The following is an 18,065-nucleotide window of genomic DNA, read 5'->3' as shown; positions in this document are numbered from 1 at the left end:
TTCTGCTTCTAAGAGGTGGAAACATCCCACTTTCTGGTTTCAACCTGTTGCTGGAGTCTCCATTTGATGTATAAAGCCTTCTTTGCCCACTGGTTGAGGGAGGGTGAGTGGCACAGGCATCCCTGTTGTTTTATCTGGGGACTTGAGCCGTGAGGAAATTGCCCCTCTTCTCTCTGACTTCCTGGTCTTCTGGAGGGGCTTGCTCGAATGTGTCTCTGGGTTGATGGTTCTACATATTGATCTTTGGTCTGTTCCAACATGGCACTTCTGTGATGGAATTTTTATCACTGTTTTTGAGAACAATGGGCATTTATATGATATAAATGTAATTCATAACAAGCATGCCAATGGTTGCTTCCATAATGATGATATGATGACAAATACTTACTTTCTCACAGGATGAATAGGAAGAAAGTACTTGGAGACCTATGTAGAAAACTGTATTGATGTCATATGGTCCTTAGTAATGAATTAGATGTTTAGTGCCACTAACAGGGTCCATCAAAGCCACTCAGATTCTGTGCCAATAGAAAGCCAGTTTCCACACTGATGGCATTGCTTTGTGCACAATAAGTTATAAAAAGTCTAAAAATAATGCAAGTTCATTGATTTTGCAAAAGTTATTAACTTTATAATTTTGAACTTAATACAGTTGGGTGCTCTGCAGATGAGATGGCAAAAAAGAGATGTAGACGAACCTATAGTAGAAATGGTATGAAGCCAAAGGTAAATTTGGAGCTTGGAAAAATTCCAGAATCTCTCACCAGGAAGTCCATGTTGGTTAGAGACTCTGGCAGTTATAACCCCCAAAATATTTTTCTTAATCTCTCAATAAGACTTTAGGGTAACTTTAAAGACGTAAAGCTATGATTTGTCTACAGATGTATTGCTCTGCATTGATTTTCTACTCTTTGAAGCTGTGAGAAATGTGTTGGGCTTCTCTCTCTTGGTGCGATTTTTCTTAGTAGCAAATGGCTCCCTGACGAGCCAATAAGATGTTTCACTGTGTTTACATGAGCTAGTTCATAATGTGAATTAGCCTTGGTCTTCTTGCTCCATTCAACAAACACACAGAGGTATATGGCTGTTAGCAAACATCTCCCATGGCTAGAAGACTATCAAACAAAGTCAGACTGCATTTAAAGACGTAATTAGTTTATTTCCTATCAAACTCAGTCAATGAAATAATTAGAGTAGATTCCATTAGCATTTTAAATATGTTTACTCCACAACATATTAACTTAGATGTTCTAGTAAGATCAATGGAGGGCACTCTCTATCAAGTCGCAGTTTAGGGACCACATCACATGGATGTTTGCCTCTGTGTTCTGTTCATTTTCACACGCTGGAGAAACGGAGTCTCACAGAGGCCATCCGATGACACATGCCTATTTTTGGTGGCCACCAGTGGTGCTCCATTTTGCCAGCATGCTACAAGGGAGAGAAGGCTCCCTTTTCAGGAGCAGGGTGTTACCTGACTCCTGCTTCCAGAAATTGGGGGGGCGGGGCGGCAAGAGAAAGTGAATAAATGACTGGGAAAGGTTGTGGGATGACAGACCCTGCTGGGAGAGAATGGGATAAAATGGTTTCCCTGCTCTTTGGAACATTTTCCCCCACTTCCCACCTGCCTGTCTGATGAAGTCCTAAAACAGCCACCTTACTGTGTTAAGTTAGTGCTTGCAAAGCTTATTATTTATACAGGCAGCCCCAAGTTACAAACATCTGACTTATATTCAACTCTTAGTTACAAATGGGGGTGAGACAACAGGAAGTGAGAGGAAATCTGCCCATTGGAAAGAAAATTCAATCCTGAAATAGTTATCTTGCAGAAAAGACGTCTCCTCTGAAGCTTTGTCACTACACCTTGTTTCCACAACAACTCAAAATTTTCAAAATCCAATTATCACAGGGACAGAAAATGAACAGGGGTGTCAACAGGAAAACAAATGTTCCAGGAGTGTTAAGCCTTCCTTATGCTATCCAAAACAATTTTTCAAAAGTATTTTTGGCTGGAGTTACACTTTAAAATGTACCTGTTCTGACTTACCCTTAAAAATATTCTTGTTCATAACCCAAAGATTGCCTGTATAACACTCTTTATAACTTCAAATGAGCTTTCTCACATAATATGATTTGCTTTTGTGACCCCGTTCGCACCTGTAGAGATGTCCCTTTGTACTCGCAAGATCTCCCTGTCTCTTAAACCTCCCCCCCCCCAACACATATTATAGATAACTTTGAACACATTTCCTTTTTTTTGGGAAGGAGGGATGCTCTGAAAATTATACCATGAGATTTAAGGGAAGAAGGAAGGGGAGAAAGAGAGGAGCTGGGGACACTGAAACATTTTGCTTGCCCTTTACGTCCCCTGTAGATTTAGTAAGGAGCGCAAGGGCCACCTAGTTCAACCTCAGCCACGCATGAATACACAAATGAGCACTCCTGAAAGAAAGCTACTCAATCTCTCTCTAAAGACTTCCAAGCAGAGTCCACCACCCTCCAAGGCAGTCTGTTCCACTGTTGAACAGCTTTTACAGTTTAGAAATTCTTCCTAATGTTTAATGAAGTTTATTTTTATGTATTTTCCATCTAGTGGTTCTGTTCTAGTTTCTGAAGCAGCAGAGGGACAAGAAAGCTCACTCCATCATTTACATGACATCCCTTCAGATATTTAAAGAGGATTATAATATATCCTCTTCAACTTCCCCAAGCTTAACATATCCATCTCCCTGAGATGTTCCTCATAGGACTTGGGTTTCCTGACCTTTCATATTTTGAGAATACTAAGAGCTGATTTCACCATTTGATGGGGTACTAAATATTTTATGTGAAGGCACTGGGGTAGGTAATTTCTTCTGAATGTTTGCAGAGTAGAAGTTTCACAATAGAGAAAAACCTCTCTCAAACGCCTTCAGGTAGTCATATTTTTTGAAAATGGGTGGTTCCCGTAGTTCCAAGGCAACAGGAGTTCATTACAGCAGATCGATGTGGTTGCAGCAGATGGTAGAGAAAGGCTGGGGATACAAAATGCTTCTGGAACCCTCAAACTGCATGGCACATGTTCTGCAAATAAATAGGTTTCAGCTTCCAAATTGCACATTGCAAAATAAAAATGAAAACTCTCCCCTAACCACTGGTTCTCAGCAACCATCTGGCATCATTTAATCAAATATGTCTTCCTGTGTAAAAGATTTTGTCGTTTCTCATCACAGAAACAGAGTCCCAGCTCTTTGTTTATTAAAATAAGGGATAATGAGCAGAGTCCAGCAGTGAGCAGCATATCACATTCCTGCATCTGCGAGGACAAGTTTTCCTCCCTCAGAATTTTCCATATTTACCAAAACATACACAACCCATTTTCTTATACAACTGCAGAGAGGAATAAGGAACAACTTGTGCACATTCAGTTATTTGGAGCTATTTCATCTCATTTCAATATGAGATTTATACAAACTTCCACAGCATGTGGAAGGGAATATGTGCTGGCAGGAAATTTTGTATTTATTTATTCATTTTGTAACAGAAGGAACTGTCCAGAGCAAAATCCAACTAATTTTCCATTCCACAATTTTATAGAGTAATCCCCTAGTCTAGTTTTGTGAGCTGGAAGCAGTGAACCAATAGAAAGTAAAAATAGTGTTTTAGATGCTACAGATGCAATTTCGGCATGAATTCTAGAGTTTAATTTAGCTCTCTTCAAGCATACTGTTGAACATGTGAGGACCAAATCTGGGTGTATCCACATGCATTCTGCCCCACCCCAAATCCTGTTGCATCCTAGCTTTGTCCTTTGGATGCTCCACTTTTGTGCAATTAAGTCTGTTGGAGATTTTTGCATCTGCATAAATGAGACTGTAACTCTCAGGATGATTCACTTCCAGAAAACATAGATCTGTTTTATTTTGCTTAAAAATGAGTTTAAGGTTCATTAAAGTGGTTTGAATCCATTCTGCTTTCAAAAGAACTCCCAAAATGTGCTGGCTTTAGCCTATAAAGTCCTAAATGGTTCTGGCCCAACTTATCTGTCCAAACGCATCATCCCTTATGAACCTGCTAGGACTTTAAGATTATCTGGGGAGACCCTGATCTCTATCCCACCTGTGTCACAAATACATTTGGTGGGGAAGTGAGACAGGTTCTTTGTCAATGGTGGCCCCTCGGCTATGGAACGCCCTTTCTGGGGACATAAGATTGGCCCACTCCCTCTTAACATTTCGGAAAAAAGTGAAGACTTGGTTGTTTGAACAAGGGTTTGAAAATGCAAGGTAAATGACATAGGAATTGAAATGACTAGACAACGAGATTGGACAATGTTTTTATTAGGAGACATAATTGATGTATGTCTTTAATACTATTGTTATGGTTTTATATGATGTGTTCATGCTTTTAAACATTTTACGGTGTTCTTTGGGCATTGAATCATTGTCTCTGTAAACTGCCCTGAGTCGCCTGAGGGCTGAGAAGGGCGGTATACAAATACAGTAAATAAATAAATAAAATGGATACTAATAAATATTTTAGAGGAATCCTATTACCACATTTAAGATACAACATCTCTAATTCGACAGCAAATTCTTGGGGGAATTTTTTAAAAAATATTAATTTATGTTGTTTTTGATACAAACCATAACATGGAAAAACGTGTAAAGTTTATTATGAATTTTAAGCAAAAAACCCCCCCAAAAACAAGATGTTTTATTGATTATTAAATTAGTTCACTTTCTGCAATATAGGTATTCTATGTATCACTGCTCCGAGGTTTTATTTTCCTTTCACACAACCTCATTACACAGCCCAAAATTCAGCGGCATATTCCGGTTCCCCTTCAACTTTGCCACAGAGCCTACTGGCTGTTATTCCATGGTGTACAGCTACTTCCAGTGGGGTTCCATAGCAAAACTGAAAAGGAGCCAGCATTTGCCACCACCATGGCAACAGGAGAGAGCTTCCTATGTTTTATTAGCAACAAGGGGGGGGGGGGGGGAAGCTGGGTGGTGGACATTTTCCCCTATGAGATGGGGTTAGGGATAAGTCGGATGATGTGGGGTGTGGGGCGACAGGTTCTCCCCACTGGCAAATATGATGAGGTTTTTGGACTCAAACTGATGATGCTTGATGCTTTTCCACATAACTCCTTAAACAGAGGAGTTAATATATAGCAACAGGCTCTATAGTTTTCACAGCAGAAAGATGACTGTATGTGTATTTATGATTTTAAAGCAGAGAATGAAAGGCAGACACAAAAACCAATAGGGTAGAATTCCTATTTATTGAAAAAAAATTAATATATTTGCTATAAAATCTGTAACAGTAATGCAACTGGATACTTATTTTTGGATGCATAATCCTGAATGTTACATACCAAATACAATACAGTAACACTGCCTTCCTCTTTATTTACACGTTTATGAAAATCAATATGCGATCCATGTTAAATGAACTCAGAATGGAGAATAGTTAGAAAAATAATATTTTGGATAAAGCATTCTCAAGGAATCCAATCACATTTTTTCAGGCCTCTAGCAATAAGGCAAAAGTCCCTGGTACGGCAGATAACGTAATTTACAAAATACAATAACTGTTGAGACACATTTTCAAGTTTACTTTTGGTATGCTTTCTCTCATTGTGAAATCACTTCTGTCTTCTTATTAAACGGAAAGACTCTCAGGAATGGAACTTGAGGAAGATCTACTACATATTACATATACATTGTTGGAGCTTAGTAAGCTCAGAATTCGTTCTACTTGCTCAGGGAGCTAGTTTTAAAAGGAGCCTATTTTAAATAATATCATTATGATTGTAGTATTTTTTTTACTGAGTTTTCATAGGAAACACTGGTCACATTTCAGAAGTCTTTCTCCCCCATTTTGCATTTTGAAATTGGTACACAACTACATTTTCACAAGAGGACATTACAAATGTAACTAAAGCCAGGCTTGGAGCACTCTGGAAATGTATATGCCAAACCCAATTGTCTTCCATTGATAACTTTGAAGAACTCCTGCTGTCATAACTCATGAAGATTTCCCCCTCACCAGTCACCTCCAATCCAATCCACCGTCAAGTTGTTTTAATTCCTTCAAAGGCACAGAACTTCCATCTCTTCTCCAGCGTTGCTCCGACACCAGAAAATTCTTGCTTAAACATGCGTGGAAGCTTCATCAAAAGCATTTCTATTTCGTTTGCAGAGATCTAGGAAAGAAGAAAAACAGCAAAAGATGTTTCTGGGATCTCGGGATGGATTGACACGATCAGCCATTCTGACAGTGGAGGTTTATCATGCTTATTTCGGTAAAGCCTTTGGTGGCACTTATAGAATTGTCTTATATTTCATCCAGAGAAACCAGCAAAATTCTCCTGAGCCAGACTCAACAAAGAATGCTGGCAGTTTGAAACAACCCTGGTGAAATGACAGGAAAGCTTAACAAGCCATCCAATTTCTCTTGGGGTCAGGCTAAAATAAGTACAGTAACCCTTGGGAATACTGCACATCCCAAAGGCCACTGCACCTTTTGCTTTTTCAATGTGGAAAAAAGAGATTTCAGACCGGCTCGAAAAACAGCGGAACAGAGGAGTTGTATTATTTCCAACTCAACCCAAGGCACAAATACATCTCCTTTTTATCAGTCTTCTTGCTTGTAAGTGAGAAGCAGATATAGTACAAACTATATCTGTTGAAAAAGAAAATACAAAACTTGGGTCTAAACTATTCATTGAGCCTGAGAGCCTTTATTATTTATACAGCACAATCAGTGTGCATTACAGGCCATACCTGGGGGCAACAATTCACGACTCATCAACGTAAATATAGTGTGGCCTCTTAATGTATTGTGGGCAATACTAACCCCCTCTTTAAAGAACGGAAGGTTTATAGAGCCCCAGGTGAGCTATAATACATGGCTGCTGCAGGCTTATTATGTTAAATGTTGACAGCAGCAGAGACAGAGAGGTAAGGGCATTAAAAAAGTACTTGAGAAAATTCAGCTAACTGCACATGTAAGCTTTGAGTTGGTTGGGAATAAGATCTAATGAGTTCATCCAAAATGATTGGGAAAAAAGAGAAGTTCTATTACTATAAGGACCAGCAAGACAGAATGAAATGAAGGAAGCCCTTGGTCAAGAGTATAGTTAGTTAATGGCGAGATTAAACTATCTGCCAAAGATAGGCACAGCTTATTGTCATAACAAGGCACATGGAGGAGAGTGACCAGTGACTAGAGATATTGTTACTCTCTTTTTTTGGTGCATATTGTAACAGTTGCTTTTATTTTCTTCTCTGTCCCTAACCCTAACCCTCTCTGATGAGAGCTAAAATGCCTTTAGGAAGATAGTCGAAATTCTAAACTACTTTATAATCTTTAGATGGATTTAATCTTTAAAAGGGGCATAATAGACTATATGAGAAATTACTAATGGTGGCGGGGGGGGGGGGGGGAGGAAAATCAGAATGACTTACTTGAGCAGTGCGTGGTATGTTCCTAACCCTAACCCTAACCCTAACCCTAACTCTAACCCTCTCTGATGAGACCTAAAATGCCTTTAGGAAAAGAGTCCACATTCTAAAGTATTTTATAATTTTTAGATGGATTTAATCTAAAAAAGGGACATAATAAGATATATGAGAAATTACTAATTTGGGGGTGGGGGCGGGGTGGAACTGGAATGACTTACTTGACCAATGTATGCTATGTTCCTGTAATAAGTAATGTTTCCATCTCTGACTGTGGTTAATATCAGTGAGACATATTATTTAAGTATGTTTTTTAAAAGGAGATGGAAGTATCATGCAGTTCTATATCCTGCTCCTACTTCTTTAATGACTTTTTTTTTGTTTTTCGTGTCAGAAGTGACTTGAGAAACTGCAAGTCACTTCTGGTGTGAGAGAATTGGCCATCTGCAAGGACGGTGCCCAGGGGACACCCAGATGTTTTGATGTTTGACCATCCTTGTGGGAGGCTTCTCTCATGCCCCTGAATGGGGAGCTGGAGCTGACAGAGGGAGCTCATCCGCACTCTCCCTGGATTCGAACCTACGACCTGTCAGCCTTCAGTTATGGTGGCACAAGAGTTTAATACTGACTGACCTAGTATTTATCATCTCAATAAAGATGATTTTTTTAAAAAATGTCCCACTCCTCTTTATCCTCCCTTTCATCGTCTTTATTTATCCTACGTTAAAAAAAATTGAATGGGAATGAAGTCATATAAGGAATGCTGTGGATCATCTCTCATGAACAAACTTTTATGATCTTCCTTTTTTCTACCAAGCACAACATGAAGTTGTGATGCTACTTATTACCTTTAGTAGGAAAGATTTCTTTCTTTAACATCTCTAGCCCTGAATACTTGTCTTCAAGATTCCTAACAGGAGAATATTATTAAGCACTCTACAGCACTTAATGGCCGTGCTTCTCTTTTTATTTTGTTATGAAGTACACATTTCCCCTAGACAGAAATACACATTTTCTTGAAAAAAATCACTTGCATCACCAGCCTCTATCAGAACAGCAACAAAATAGAGTAAGGAAAATATCTTGCATTTATCTGTGAGTGCATGAATGGATGAATGAATCAAAGACTACAGGTGAATAAGATCTCGTCTCTGATAAATGTGTGAAAATCTCTTCTTGCTTGGCATCAGAAAACTAAATTAGCTTGGTATCTGAGGAGAGCGGGGTAGCAGATTCTCTGGTGATATTGCTGTATTCAATGTTTCATGCTTCATTTTGCTTTAGCTTGGGCAGTACTTAGTTGGCACACGTTAGCTGGCATATGTAGGCATAAGTGCATTTTGTGCCTACATATGTGGTTTTTTTAGTTGTTACAGAGATTTCATATTTGACTATCTGCAACTAACAGACTCACTCTTTAGTTGCTTGATACTCCTCACCTCCATTCTGCTGCTGGTGGAGCATTTGCTGGGATGGTGGTGGTGTTCAGAGAAGTTTCTGGCTATATTCCTATAATCAGATGCTGAATGATAACCCCAAAGGACCCTGAAAGTGCATGATACAAGCATTCTGTGCTTGGCTGCGGGGACATGGCTAGATTATTCCCCCCTCTCTCGCATATACACAGATGTGTGTTCTCTACAAACTACAGAACAACCACTGGGGTAGTGAGTCCACAGGGTATTAAGAGCACAGACATGGCATACTTCCTGTGCCATAAAGAATTTGTATTTAGTTTAATGTTTATGCATTTCCCTTGCTTCTTACACATCAATATCTGCTACTTCCTTTTAAAGGGTCTTAAGAGGAGCTTGAAATGATGGAAAGGAACACAACCATGAGAAAAAGGGAGTAGAAACTGGTGCCTATTCCACATTAACAATAGCCACAGATCTTATCTGACTGCCTTTAAAATACTTGAAATGGGGCAGAATGGTTTCTTCCTTCTGTTCGGTTTATGATAAGGTTGATCGATATACAGAACAAGTCCAGCACATTTATCTAATCTGTTTTAAAATCAGATAAAATAAATGTTTGGTTGGACTTATTTAGATGGATGGAATGTTCCTTGTTGAGCTCCTCTATCTAAAGATATCCATGAACACTTTTTTTCAGATTAAAACATGATAGAGAATGGGTCTGAATGTAACATGGATGAGCATCCTGTCAGTGCGTTACACTAGTATAAATCTAAGGCATGCCACAAAAACCCACTTTTTCTGTTTCAACTACATAGTAGTGAAGAATAAAATTCCCTTCAAACTTACTTTTTCAGTGTGGCAGTCCTTCATGATGGCTGTTCTCCTTTAGGAGGAGGCACAGCAATAATGATATTTTCAGAGATCTTCCAAAGACTCAGAGGATGCTGAGTTTTCAGGTCATTTCCAAATTATGGCAACTCTAAGTTGAACCTATCACTGGTGTTTGTTGGAAAGATTTATTCTGCTTCTTTCTGTAGCATAGAAAATGTGCCCAAGGTTTCCAATTTTGCAAGGATTTGAATAGTCACAATGCCGTGCCCTGACCAGTATACCACATTGGCTCTCTGCCTGTCACAGTATATCAAGCAAAGGAAAAGCTGGGCATATCCCTGCTGATTCCCATGATACTTGCAACAGGCACCACAACACAACAAGACACAAGATGGAGGACAAAGGACAAAACAGCAAGGTCTGGACCAAGGCAAGACTTTGAGGGGATCAGAGACACCCCCCGCCACACACAGGGCCAGGCAGTGGGAAGCCACCACTGTATATTATATTTTGCCTTTGCTGCCTCCAATTATTTATTAAAGGTTCTTTTGCTGCCACCAATTTATTATTTCATAGGCCACCTCCTTCAATGAAACGTTTAAAAAGCCACATGAAGCCTTCAGTTGGAATAAAACAGGAATATGTTGTTTATTTTGAACAGCCAATATGCGTAATGGTTTCAAATAACTTGTCAGGCTTTACTTCTTACAGAGGATGGTACTTTTGTCTTGAGTTTCTTAAAACAAAGTTCCCCACACAGGAATCCAAACAGGATCTTTTAAACCTTTTGAATCTCCCTTCCTCCCTCAGCACTCTAATCACTATAGAGGCCTATTAACTATTGTCCTCAAAGAGGTATTTTTCATATAGCAAACAGTTCCCAAATCTCTTCCTTCCTTCCCCCTTCAAAACTCCTAACTTGTCTTCTTCCACACCAAACTCCTAGCTCTTCTTCTTCCACACCAAACTTCTAACTGAATTAAAATGGCTGCCTCAACTTCTTCTCTTTTCCTCTGGCTCTGCTCATCTCCAATTGCTATGCTTTTTCTTTTAAACCTTTTGAATCTCCCTTCCTCCCACAGCACTCTAATCACTATAGAGGCCTATTAACTATTGTCCTCAAAGAGGTATCTTTCATTTAACAAAAAGTTCCCAAATCGCTTCCTTCCTTCCTTCCCCCTTCAAAATTCCTAACTCTTTTTCTTCCACACCAAATTTCTAACTGAACTAAAATGGCTGCCTCAACTTCTTCTCGTTTCCTCTGGCTCTAACCATCACCAGTTGCTAAGCTTTTCCCTCCAATTTCATCAGCCATTCAGACGGAACTTCTAGCTAAGAGGCTGCCTGATCGCCCCACCCCCTTAGCTCTGCTTAGCTTTTGCAAGATGGGCCTGTTTTCTGACTTTACACCACGGTAGGCTAATCTGTTACAATTCTCACCAACACGAGAATCCCTATCTTGGGTGGAGAGGGGTTCCACACTGGAAAGAAGACTTATTGTAGATATAATATTCTGGAGATATGTCTCTCAATAGAGGATTCTGAAGATTGTTTGTATTTTAATTAATACAAATGAGATTGATTAGCTCTTCAATGGCTTAAGGGAAGATTGCTACTTTTGGCCTTTTATTGGTGTATGTCAGGAGTAAGCAGTTGTGACTTTCCTATGTTGCTTTCCTACAAATCCTCCCTTCCATCTACCCAGTATAGCCAATGGCAAGGAGTTGTGGAAATTGCATTCCAAAAACATCCAGAAGGTCATAGTTTTCTTCCCTTGGTTCAAATACCTTATCTGATCCTGTAAAGCAGTGGTTCCCAACCTTAAAAAAATCAGGGACCACTTTGACCAGGGACCACTCTCTAACATTAGTACCAAAGGAGTTACAAATTGGTTTTTGACCAACTTTAGATTCGGTTTGGTTATTTGTGGTCCTGATTCAGAAAATTGCATTGAATAGACCACATCAGCTCTAGTTTCTGATACAGAACATATGCCATCCAGTAGTCGCCATCTGCTCATCCACAGAAAACCATATTTAATAATCTAGAGCTGATGTGGTCTATCTAATGCAATTTTCTGAGTCAGCACCCCAAATACCCCAGGAACAGGCCTAAAAACGAAGACACCAAGGTGCCTTGCGGTGTAGTAACGGTGAGGCTGCGGACCATATTTTAGTTCTTGGGGACCACTGGTGATCTATGAAGCACAGGCTGAGAACCACTACTGTACAGGCTTATAGTCTATAACACCACAACCAGTATCAACAAACTTAATTTACCTTGGAATCCAACTGCTGCATATAAGACCAAAGATATTCTATATTGGCCCCAAAAGGGTGGACGTGAAGAAACGTTGATATGATGCCTGTATTAAAAACACACACAGCACAAAAATGAAGATAAATAGGAACATTTTCTTACGAAAAACCTAACAAACAAGAAAAAAGAAATATTTTTCTATGACAGAGCTTGCTCTGTACCAAAACAAACGGTTACCTCTTATTTCTCAAACATTTCAGCAAGAAGAGCACATTTAAACAAAAGCACTTTGTTTCAAGAATGACAGCCGTTTGTAACCAAGTGACCAAGACGAAGAGACAGATTTTGAGACAGCCTTGCTGGAAGCATTTGTTTCGGCTCCCAATTTTATGCTTGATTTGCCAGTAAAAAAATATAGGCATCGGGATGATAAAATTGCTGCTTTTTTCTCCTTCAATGGCTCTTGTCATGAAAATGTTGAATATCAACTGCATTCAAAATTGTACTGCCTTGCGTTTCCTTAATAATTTCAGCATGAGTTGTGTTTAATCCAGATTAGTGAGCAAACAGAACCATTTTTCCCAAGCATCTTTGTTTACATTTTCCCATTTAAAAACCAATTTTGTCTATCTTATCTGTATCCTCATGCAACAAATAAGGAAGGAGACTTGTGTCTTATAGGAAGAGACTTGACCTGCTATTGCCTCTTTCCTCATACACAGCTCATGCCACAAGGAACTAGGGTTTTGTTATTTTTAAAACCGGCACTAGATTATTGCTGTAATTCTGCCTGAGACCGACCTAGCTGTTTTGCTAGAATGGCATATTTTTCTGTGTTTCAAATCCTAGATCTCTCCTTTTTGGTCCTTTGAGGAGAGCAACCTTGGTGTCATGTATTAACTATGAGTTTCATGGCTGAGTTGGTTAGGAGTTCTCTGTTGAGAACTGGTCTCAGAAACAGTGGGAAAATGCTGAATGTTTGGCTGAAATACAAGGCAGTCTTTCCCCACTCAAATCTAAGAAAATCTAAGGGACTTTTAACAGAAGGTGCCAAGAAACAGTTGCCAAATTATTTCTGTTCTTGTGTTGATGTTCCTTAATGAGAATTGCTGCATTGTGAACATTTGGTCCCTTTCCTTGGAATCTACTTGTAACATTATGTAACAAAATTTGAAAAAAGAAACCTGTTCCTGGTTTGAAAGTGTTGTATCCCGTTTAATTGTGTGGTAGGCTTGTGCATTTTGGCTGAACCTTGATCCGTTTCTGCTGGCTGGATACTGGTAGGCCCTGGTATCTGTTTTTGTGTGCCTCCCAAAAACGGGCGCACAGCCAGATGGCCACTTTCAGACCACAGCTGGAAAATATGGCTAGGTGGCAAAACCCTATATGGTTCTGGCCCAGTTTACCTGTCCAAATGTATTCTCTAGGCCTGGGTAACAACGCAAAAATTTGTTTCTAAAATCGATTTGTATTTGGGGGGTTTTTTTGTTTCGATATTTAAAATAATTACAAAATTTTCCTTTTAAAAAGTTCAATATTTACGAAATTTCGTAAATGTGAAAAAAATTACAAAACATTAACGAATCGATTTCCGAAACAATAACGAATCGATTCGTTAATGGCGGACGCGACCGCTAAATACGCTAAAAAACCTCCAAAAACTTCTGAAGCTTCCCTCTCCCTCTGTTGTTGACTGTTGGTGTGATATTATAATTTTTTTCACTAATTAAACAAAAAACTTGCCCCAGACATGCGGAAATAATAACAAAACGACCTCAGAACAATAACGAAACGAATACAATAACAAAATACGAAGCATTTACAAAACGTGTTTAAAAATTCATTTTTTAAAAAAATTGCTCCAGAATGGTTTGTTATCGTTTTGTAATTGAAAAAATTAACGAATTATTAACGAATTACGAATTAACAAAACGAAACCGCCCAACCCTAGTATTCTCCCCTATGAACCATCAAGACTGTTAAGATCTTCTGAAGGGGCCCTGCTCTCGGTCCCGCCATTTTTGCAATTGCGTCTGGTGGGGAGGAGAGACAGGGTCTTTTCCGTGGTGGCCCCTCGGCTATGGAACTCTCTCCCAAATGAGATTGCCCCCTCCCTCCTGACCTTCAGGAAGTTAGTGAATCCCTGGCTATGGAATGAAGCATTCCCAGAATAATGGCTGAGACCGGCAACAGACTGAAGTTATTGACATATGTGGAGTAAGTTGGACATGATTTTTTCTTGGCAAACTGGCTTATATGTATTTTATTTTATATGTATTTTAATCTATTGTCGTTGTATGATGTTTTAGACTGTATTATGGCATTGAATCCTTGCTGTTAGCCAGTCTGAGTCCCTCTGTGGAGGTTGAGAAGATCGGGATATAAAAGTTTTAAATAAATAAATAAATAATTTTTAAAATAACATAGGGGAAGGCTCCCCTTCCCATCATTTTAGGCAGTGGCATCATTTGTCCTAATATCCTTCATTAAGACCTGGATTAAAAAACATCAGAGTTAAGTTACCACTCTTTCTGCAATCCTTTCCCCTTCGGTCTGCAGAGGACACCTGGGCTTAAAGAAAGGACTTAAGATACCACTCTTTCTGCAATTCTTTCCCATTGGTCTGTAGAAGAGATCTGGGTTTAACTCTTTGTTAAAGCTGTTTCTACTCTAGAGGAGACAGCATGTGCTCTCTCCCTGCATGCAGCATTCCAAGGCATTTTAAGGAGGCTTCCCACTTCCCAGGAAAGGGAAAAGCAATGACCTGGAGCTATCCTACCTTGGCCTTCCTTTAAAAAGCCCTCTCTTTTCTCTTGATTTTCATTGCAGGCTGTTTCCCCCCCTTAGGCCTTTCTTCTTTGAATTTAATGCTTCCTTAAAGCTGTTTCTACTTTCTACTCTAGAGTAGAGGTAACAAGCCCATTGTGTGGTACTTACTTTGACAGTAGTTGCTATATTCCAGAACTTCATTTTTGTGGCTGCCACAAACTATGTTGAATTGGTTGAGATACTCATTGAAAAACTATAGCAAAATGTGCTGCAGGATGTCTCACAAAAGCAAAACCAATAGCCTCACAAGTTTATTATTCTTCCAGTTTCAAATGCATTTATCTCCTGATTGCAAAGTTTCTCTTAAATGATTTATTGAAAATGCAGAAGAAATGAAAAATAATTTAATGAATTCAACTAAATTTAAGAAACTTTATATGGTGCCAATTCTATATTATATATTTAACATATCTTTTATTTGATGACGTAGATAAGTGGATTTGAGAATGGAAAAGGTGTTGTATGTATTGATATCAAGATTTATATTCTCACGCTTTGCCAAAAACAGCTGAGCTCTGAAGACCAAAGCTCAGTTAGAGTAGACCAACCCAATGTCTGCAGATATTTTGAAACACGTATCTGTACATCTGTAAGTGTTATACACTGCCTTTCAAGTACTGATCCCTTTGAAACCAGTGATTACCAGCTCTGAGTCAAGATCGGGCTCTAATGTCCAAGGCATATATTGTGATTGAGGTTTCTCTAACTGCTTCAGGGGGGATATAAGGTAGTCTGGGAGAAGGATTGAGGATGCTAAATGGAATCAGGTCTGTTGTAATGGACCTATTTGTTCAATCTCTCTTTCCATTAAGGAACACGTGCTTAAATTGTTTCATAGGTGGTATCTCTCTCAGACTGAGATGCTTTTCTGGGAATCTGAACTCAAATGATTGGAAATGGCAAAATCAACAAAACCATAACCTCCAGTGGTTGTGCTCTATGACTTCTATTACAGTCAAGAAGTAAATCTAGAATTTAATTTAATTCAGTAAACACAGCTATAGTAGGAAGAGTAGCATGCACCTTCACCCATGGAATTATGGCATCAACACAGGCAAGGGATACTCAGAGATGGTTTGTCATGGCTGTTTTGTGAGCTTAACCAACAGCATTTGGTATTCCCTGGTGGTCTCTCTTACAAATATTAACTATCTATGGGCATTACATATTTTCCTTTCCTAGGGAACATGAACATATCCTTCATAAGATCTGAGTTCTTTGTCTGCTGGATGGTTATTGGTGGACATCAAATGAAATATAAGGGAAGGAATAATTTCTACACACCAGGAGGATGCAGGAGCCCAAAAGGTGAGAGACAGCTGTGGGGACTCACCCCTGAGTAGTTCCAGTTGGTCTTGGAACTACCCAGGGATGGGTTCCCATGGGCCCAATAACCCTTTAGACCCAGGTCTTTCAGGAAGGCCCAGATCTAATGGGGGTATCTAATTAATTTGGATCAAACCAAAGAAACCCTGGTTTGATCCAAATTAATTCTGTTTTACCAGAGGTGTTGTTTGGACACCTACGGTAAAACCAAGACATCTCTTGGTTTAAAGGCTTGTCTGGATTGGCCCTATTATAACTAGAGGTGAGGGATGTTTTCTGTTTCTTTTTAAGTTATAATAATGTGTGTATAAACACATGTGGCCATTTGAGACACCATAAACAGCAAGTGTCCATTTCTTAGAATATGCAAATCCATGTCTTACTTTCGTAATTGAAATAGGAATTCATATAATTGTTAAGTAGCATGGCCTCTATAGCAATCTTCCATCAAATAGTTTGGAAATGGTCCAAAAGTAACAATGAGAATGTGGTTGTTATTGACCTATTTTATGGGACATTATCACTTCTCAGGAGACTATATTTAGGTATATATGATTTTGATGTACTAAAAAGTAGTTGAACTCAAATGCAACTCCTACAATCAGGCATGTAGCGGGGGGGGGGGGTTGAGAGGCTCCCCCCCCCCCCCGGAAATTCTCAGGGTGGTCCACGAGAAGGCCTTACTGGTACATTATTTAAACTGTTATGTTTATTCATATCATGATCTGATCACCATGCTAGATATATCCCATATGCATGGGGCTATTGGGATAATAATACAAAAGGTTTGCTAGGGTAGATCCTCAGCGCCCCCCCCCCCCCCAAATCAAACTCAGCACCCCCTGAATCAAAATCCTGGCTATGGGCCTGCCTACAATTAAATGTGAAACATATCCCAAGAGAAGTTTTGATGTGCCTTTGCCCACCAAAACTTGAAATGATGCTCTTGTGAGTACATCCAAAATTCTGAAACATATATTGTGTGAAAGAGGTGACAGCATCTGAAGACCACATTTGTGATCATTTCATATAGTACACACATTTCACTAATCTGATATTCTTTAAATCATGGCCAGTACTGCAGAGGTAAGACACAACATTGGCCATGGCATTGACTATAGTTAACCATATCTGATAATTAAAAATTGGTCTGGCTGTGGCATAGTACTCTGAAATCGCAAAGATATTTCAAAGCTATTTCAACTACCTTGAGTTTGCCACAGGCGATGTTATGATTGGTACAGTAGCACAGGAAGTTGCCTTACCTATCAACAGCGCCTCTTTCTCTGATTTTAATGGCTGACTTCGCTTCTCAGAATTTTTTTCTCTGTCTTGGTTGACCGAAGGTACCGTCAACACATTGATTTCCTATAAAGTTTAAAAACAAAACTAAATAAAACAGGTGCTTATGTGGAATTCATCCATTTAAATAAGTATTGCTGACATTCTTCATCTCTATAAAAAAATCATTACTTTAATTTTACAGCTACAGACAAGACAATTATAAATTATTGAACTGTTTCCAGACACTATATTCCCAATGGCAACAGAAGAAAAAGAAGCAGCTAGCTTTGTCTTTCCCACATCTTTATGACTGAGAGGTTCGGATTGAGCAATAAAAGAGAATCTCTTTTGGATTCGCTATTTCCCCAACAAGCTAAGCTAAGATTTGACACCGCTGCAGATGATTTCAGAATCAAGACAAATACATGTAATATAATGTAATGGCAAGAGCCTATCACATTTATCTCATTTCCTTCTCTTGCAGTTGGAAAAATACAGATGGGACTGTGAATAATCCATTTCATACCTGAAATTACCACTTTTCATGCAATGATACATATAGAATTCCTGCAAAAAGCAAATAACTCAATTGAAAAATACCATACTGACTACTTCTAATGTTTCCAAGAACTCACTAACTTCCCTGTTGACAATACTTCATTCA

At 39.1% G+C, this 18,065-nt stretch overlaps 1 protein-coding gene across 5 annotated transcripts in view; it reads right to left on the bottom strand.

Moving 5' to 3' along the window:
- Positions 1-5,250: 5,250 nt before the first annotated feature.
- ENOX1 (ecto-NOX disulfide-thiol exchanger 1) overlaps positions 5,251-18,065 on the bottom strand; it is a 527,672-nt gene continuing 514,857 nt past the window's right edge. For all 5 annotated transcript variants that reach the window (XM_067466943.1, XM_067466940.1, XM_067466942.1 and 2 more), the window contains 3 exons: positions 17,383-17,485; positions 11,983-12,068; positions 5,251-6,193 (listed from right to left, as the gene is read on the bottom strand). In XM_067466943.1, coding sequence (XP_067323044.1) covers positions 6,062-6,193; positions 11,983-12,068; positions 17,383-17,485 — 321 coding nt within the window. In that variant the 3' untranslated portion in view covers positions 5,251-6,061. The remainder of the gene's footprint in view (positions 6,194-11,982; positions 12,069-17,382; positions 17,486-18,065) is intronic.

The sequence above is a fragment of the Anolis sagrei genome, chromosome 3 (assembly GCF_037176765.1).
Source record: "Anolis sagrei isolate rAnoSag1 chromosome 3, rAnoSag1.mat, whole genome shotgun sequence".
In the NCBI taxonomy this organism is placed as follows: domain Eukaryota; kingdom Metazoa; phylum Chordata; class Lepidosauria; order Squamata; family Dactyloidae; genus Anolis; species Anolis sagrei.
This window is presented reverse-complemented; position numbering and strand designations above follow the sequence as displayed.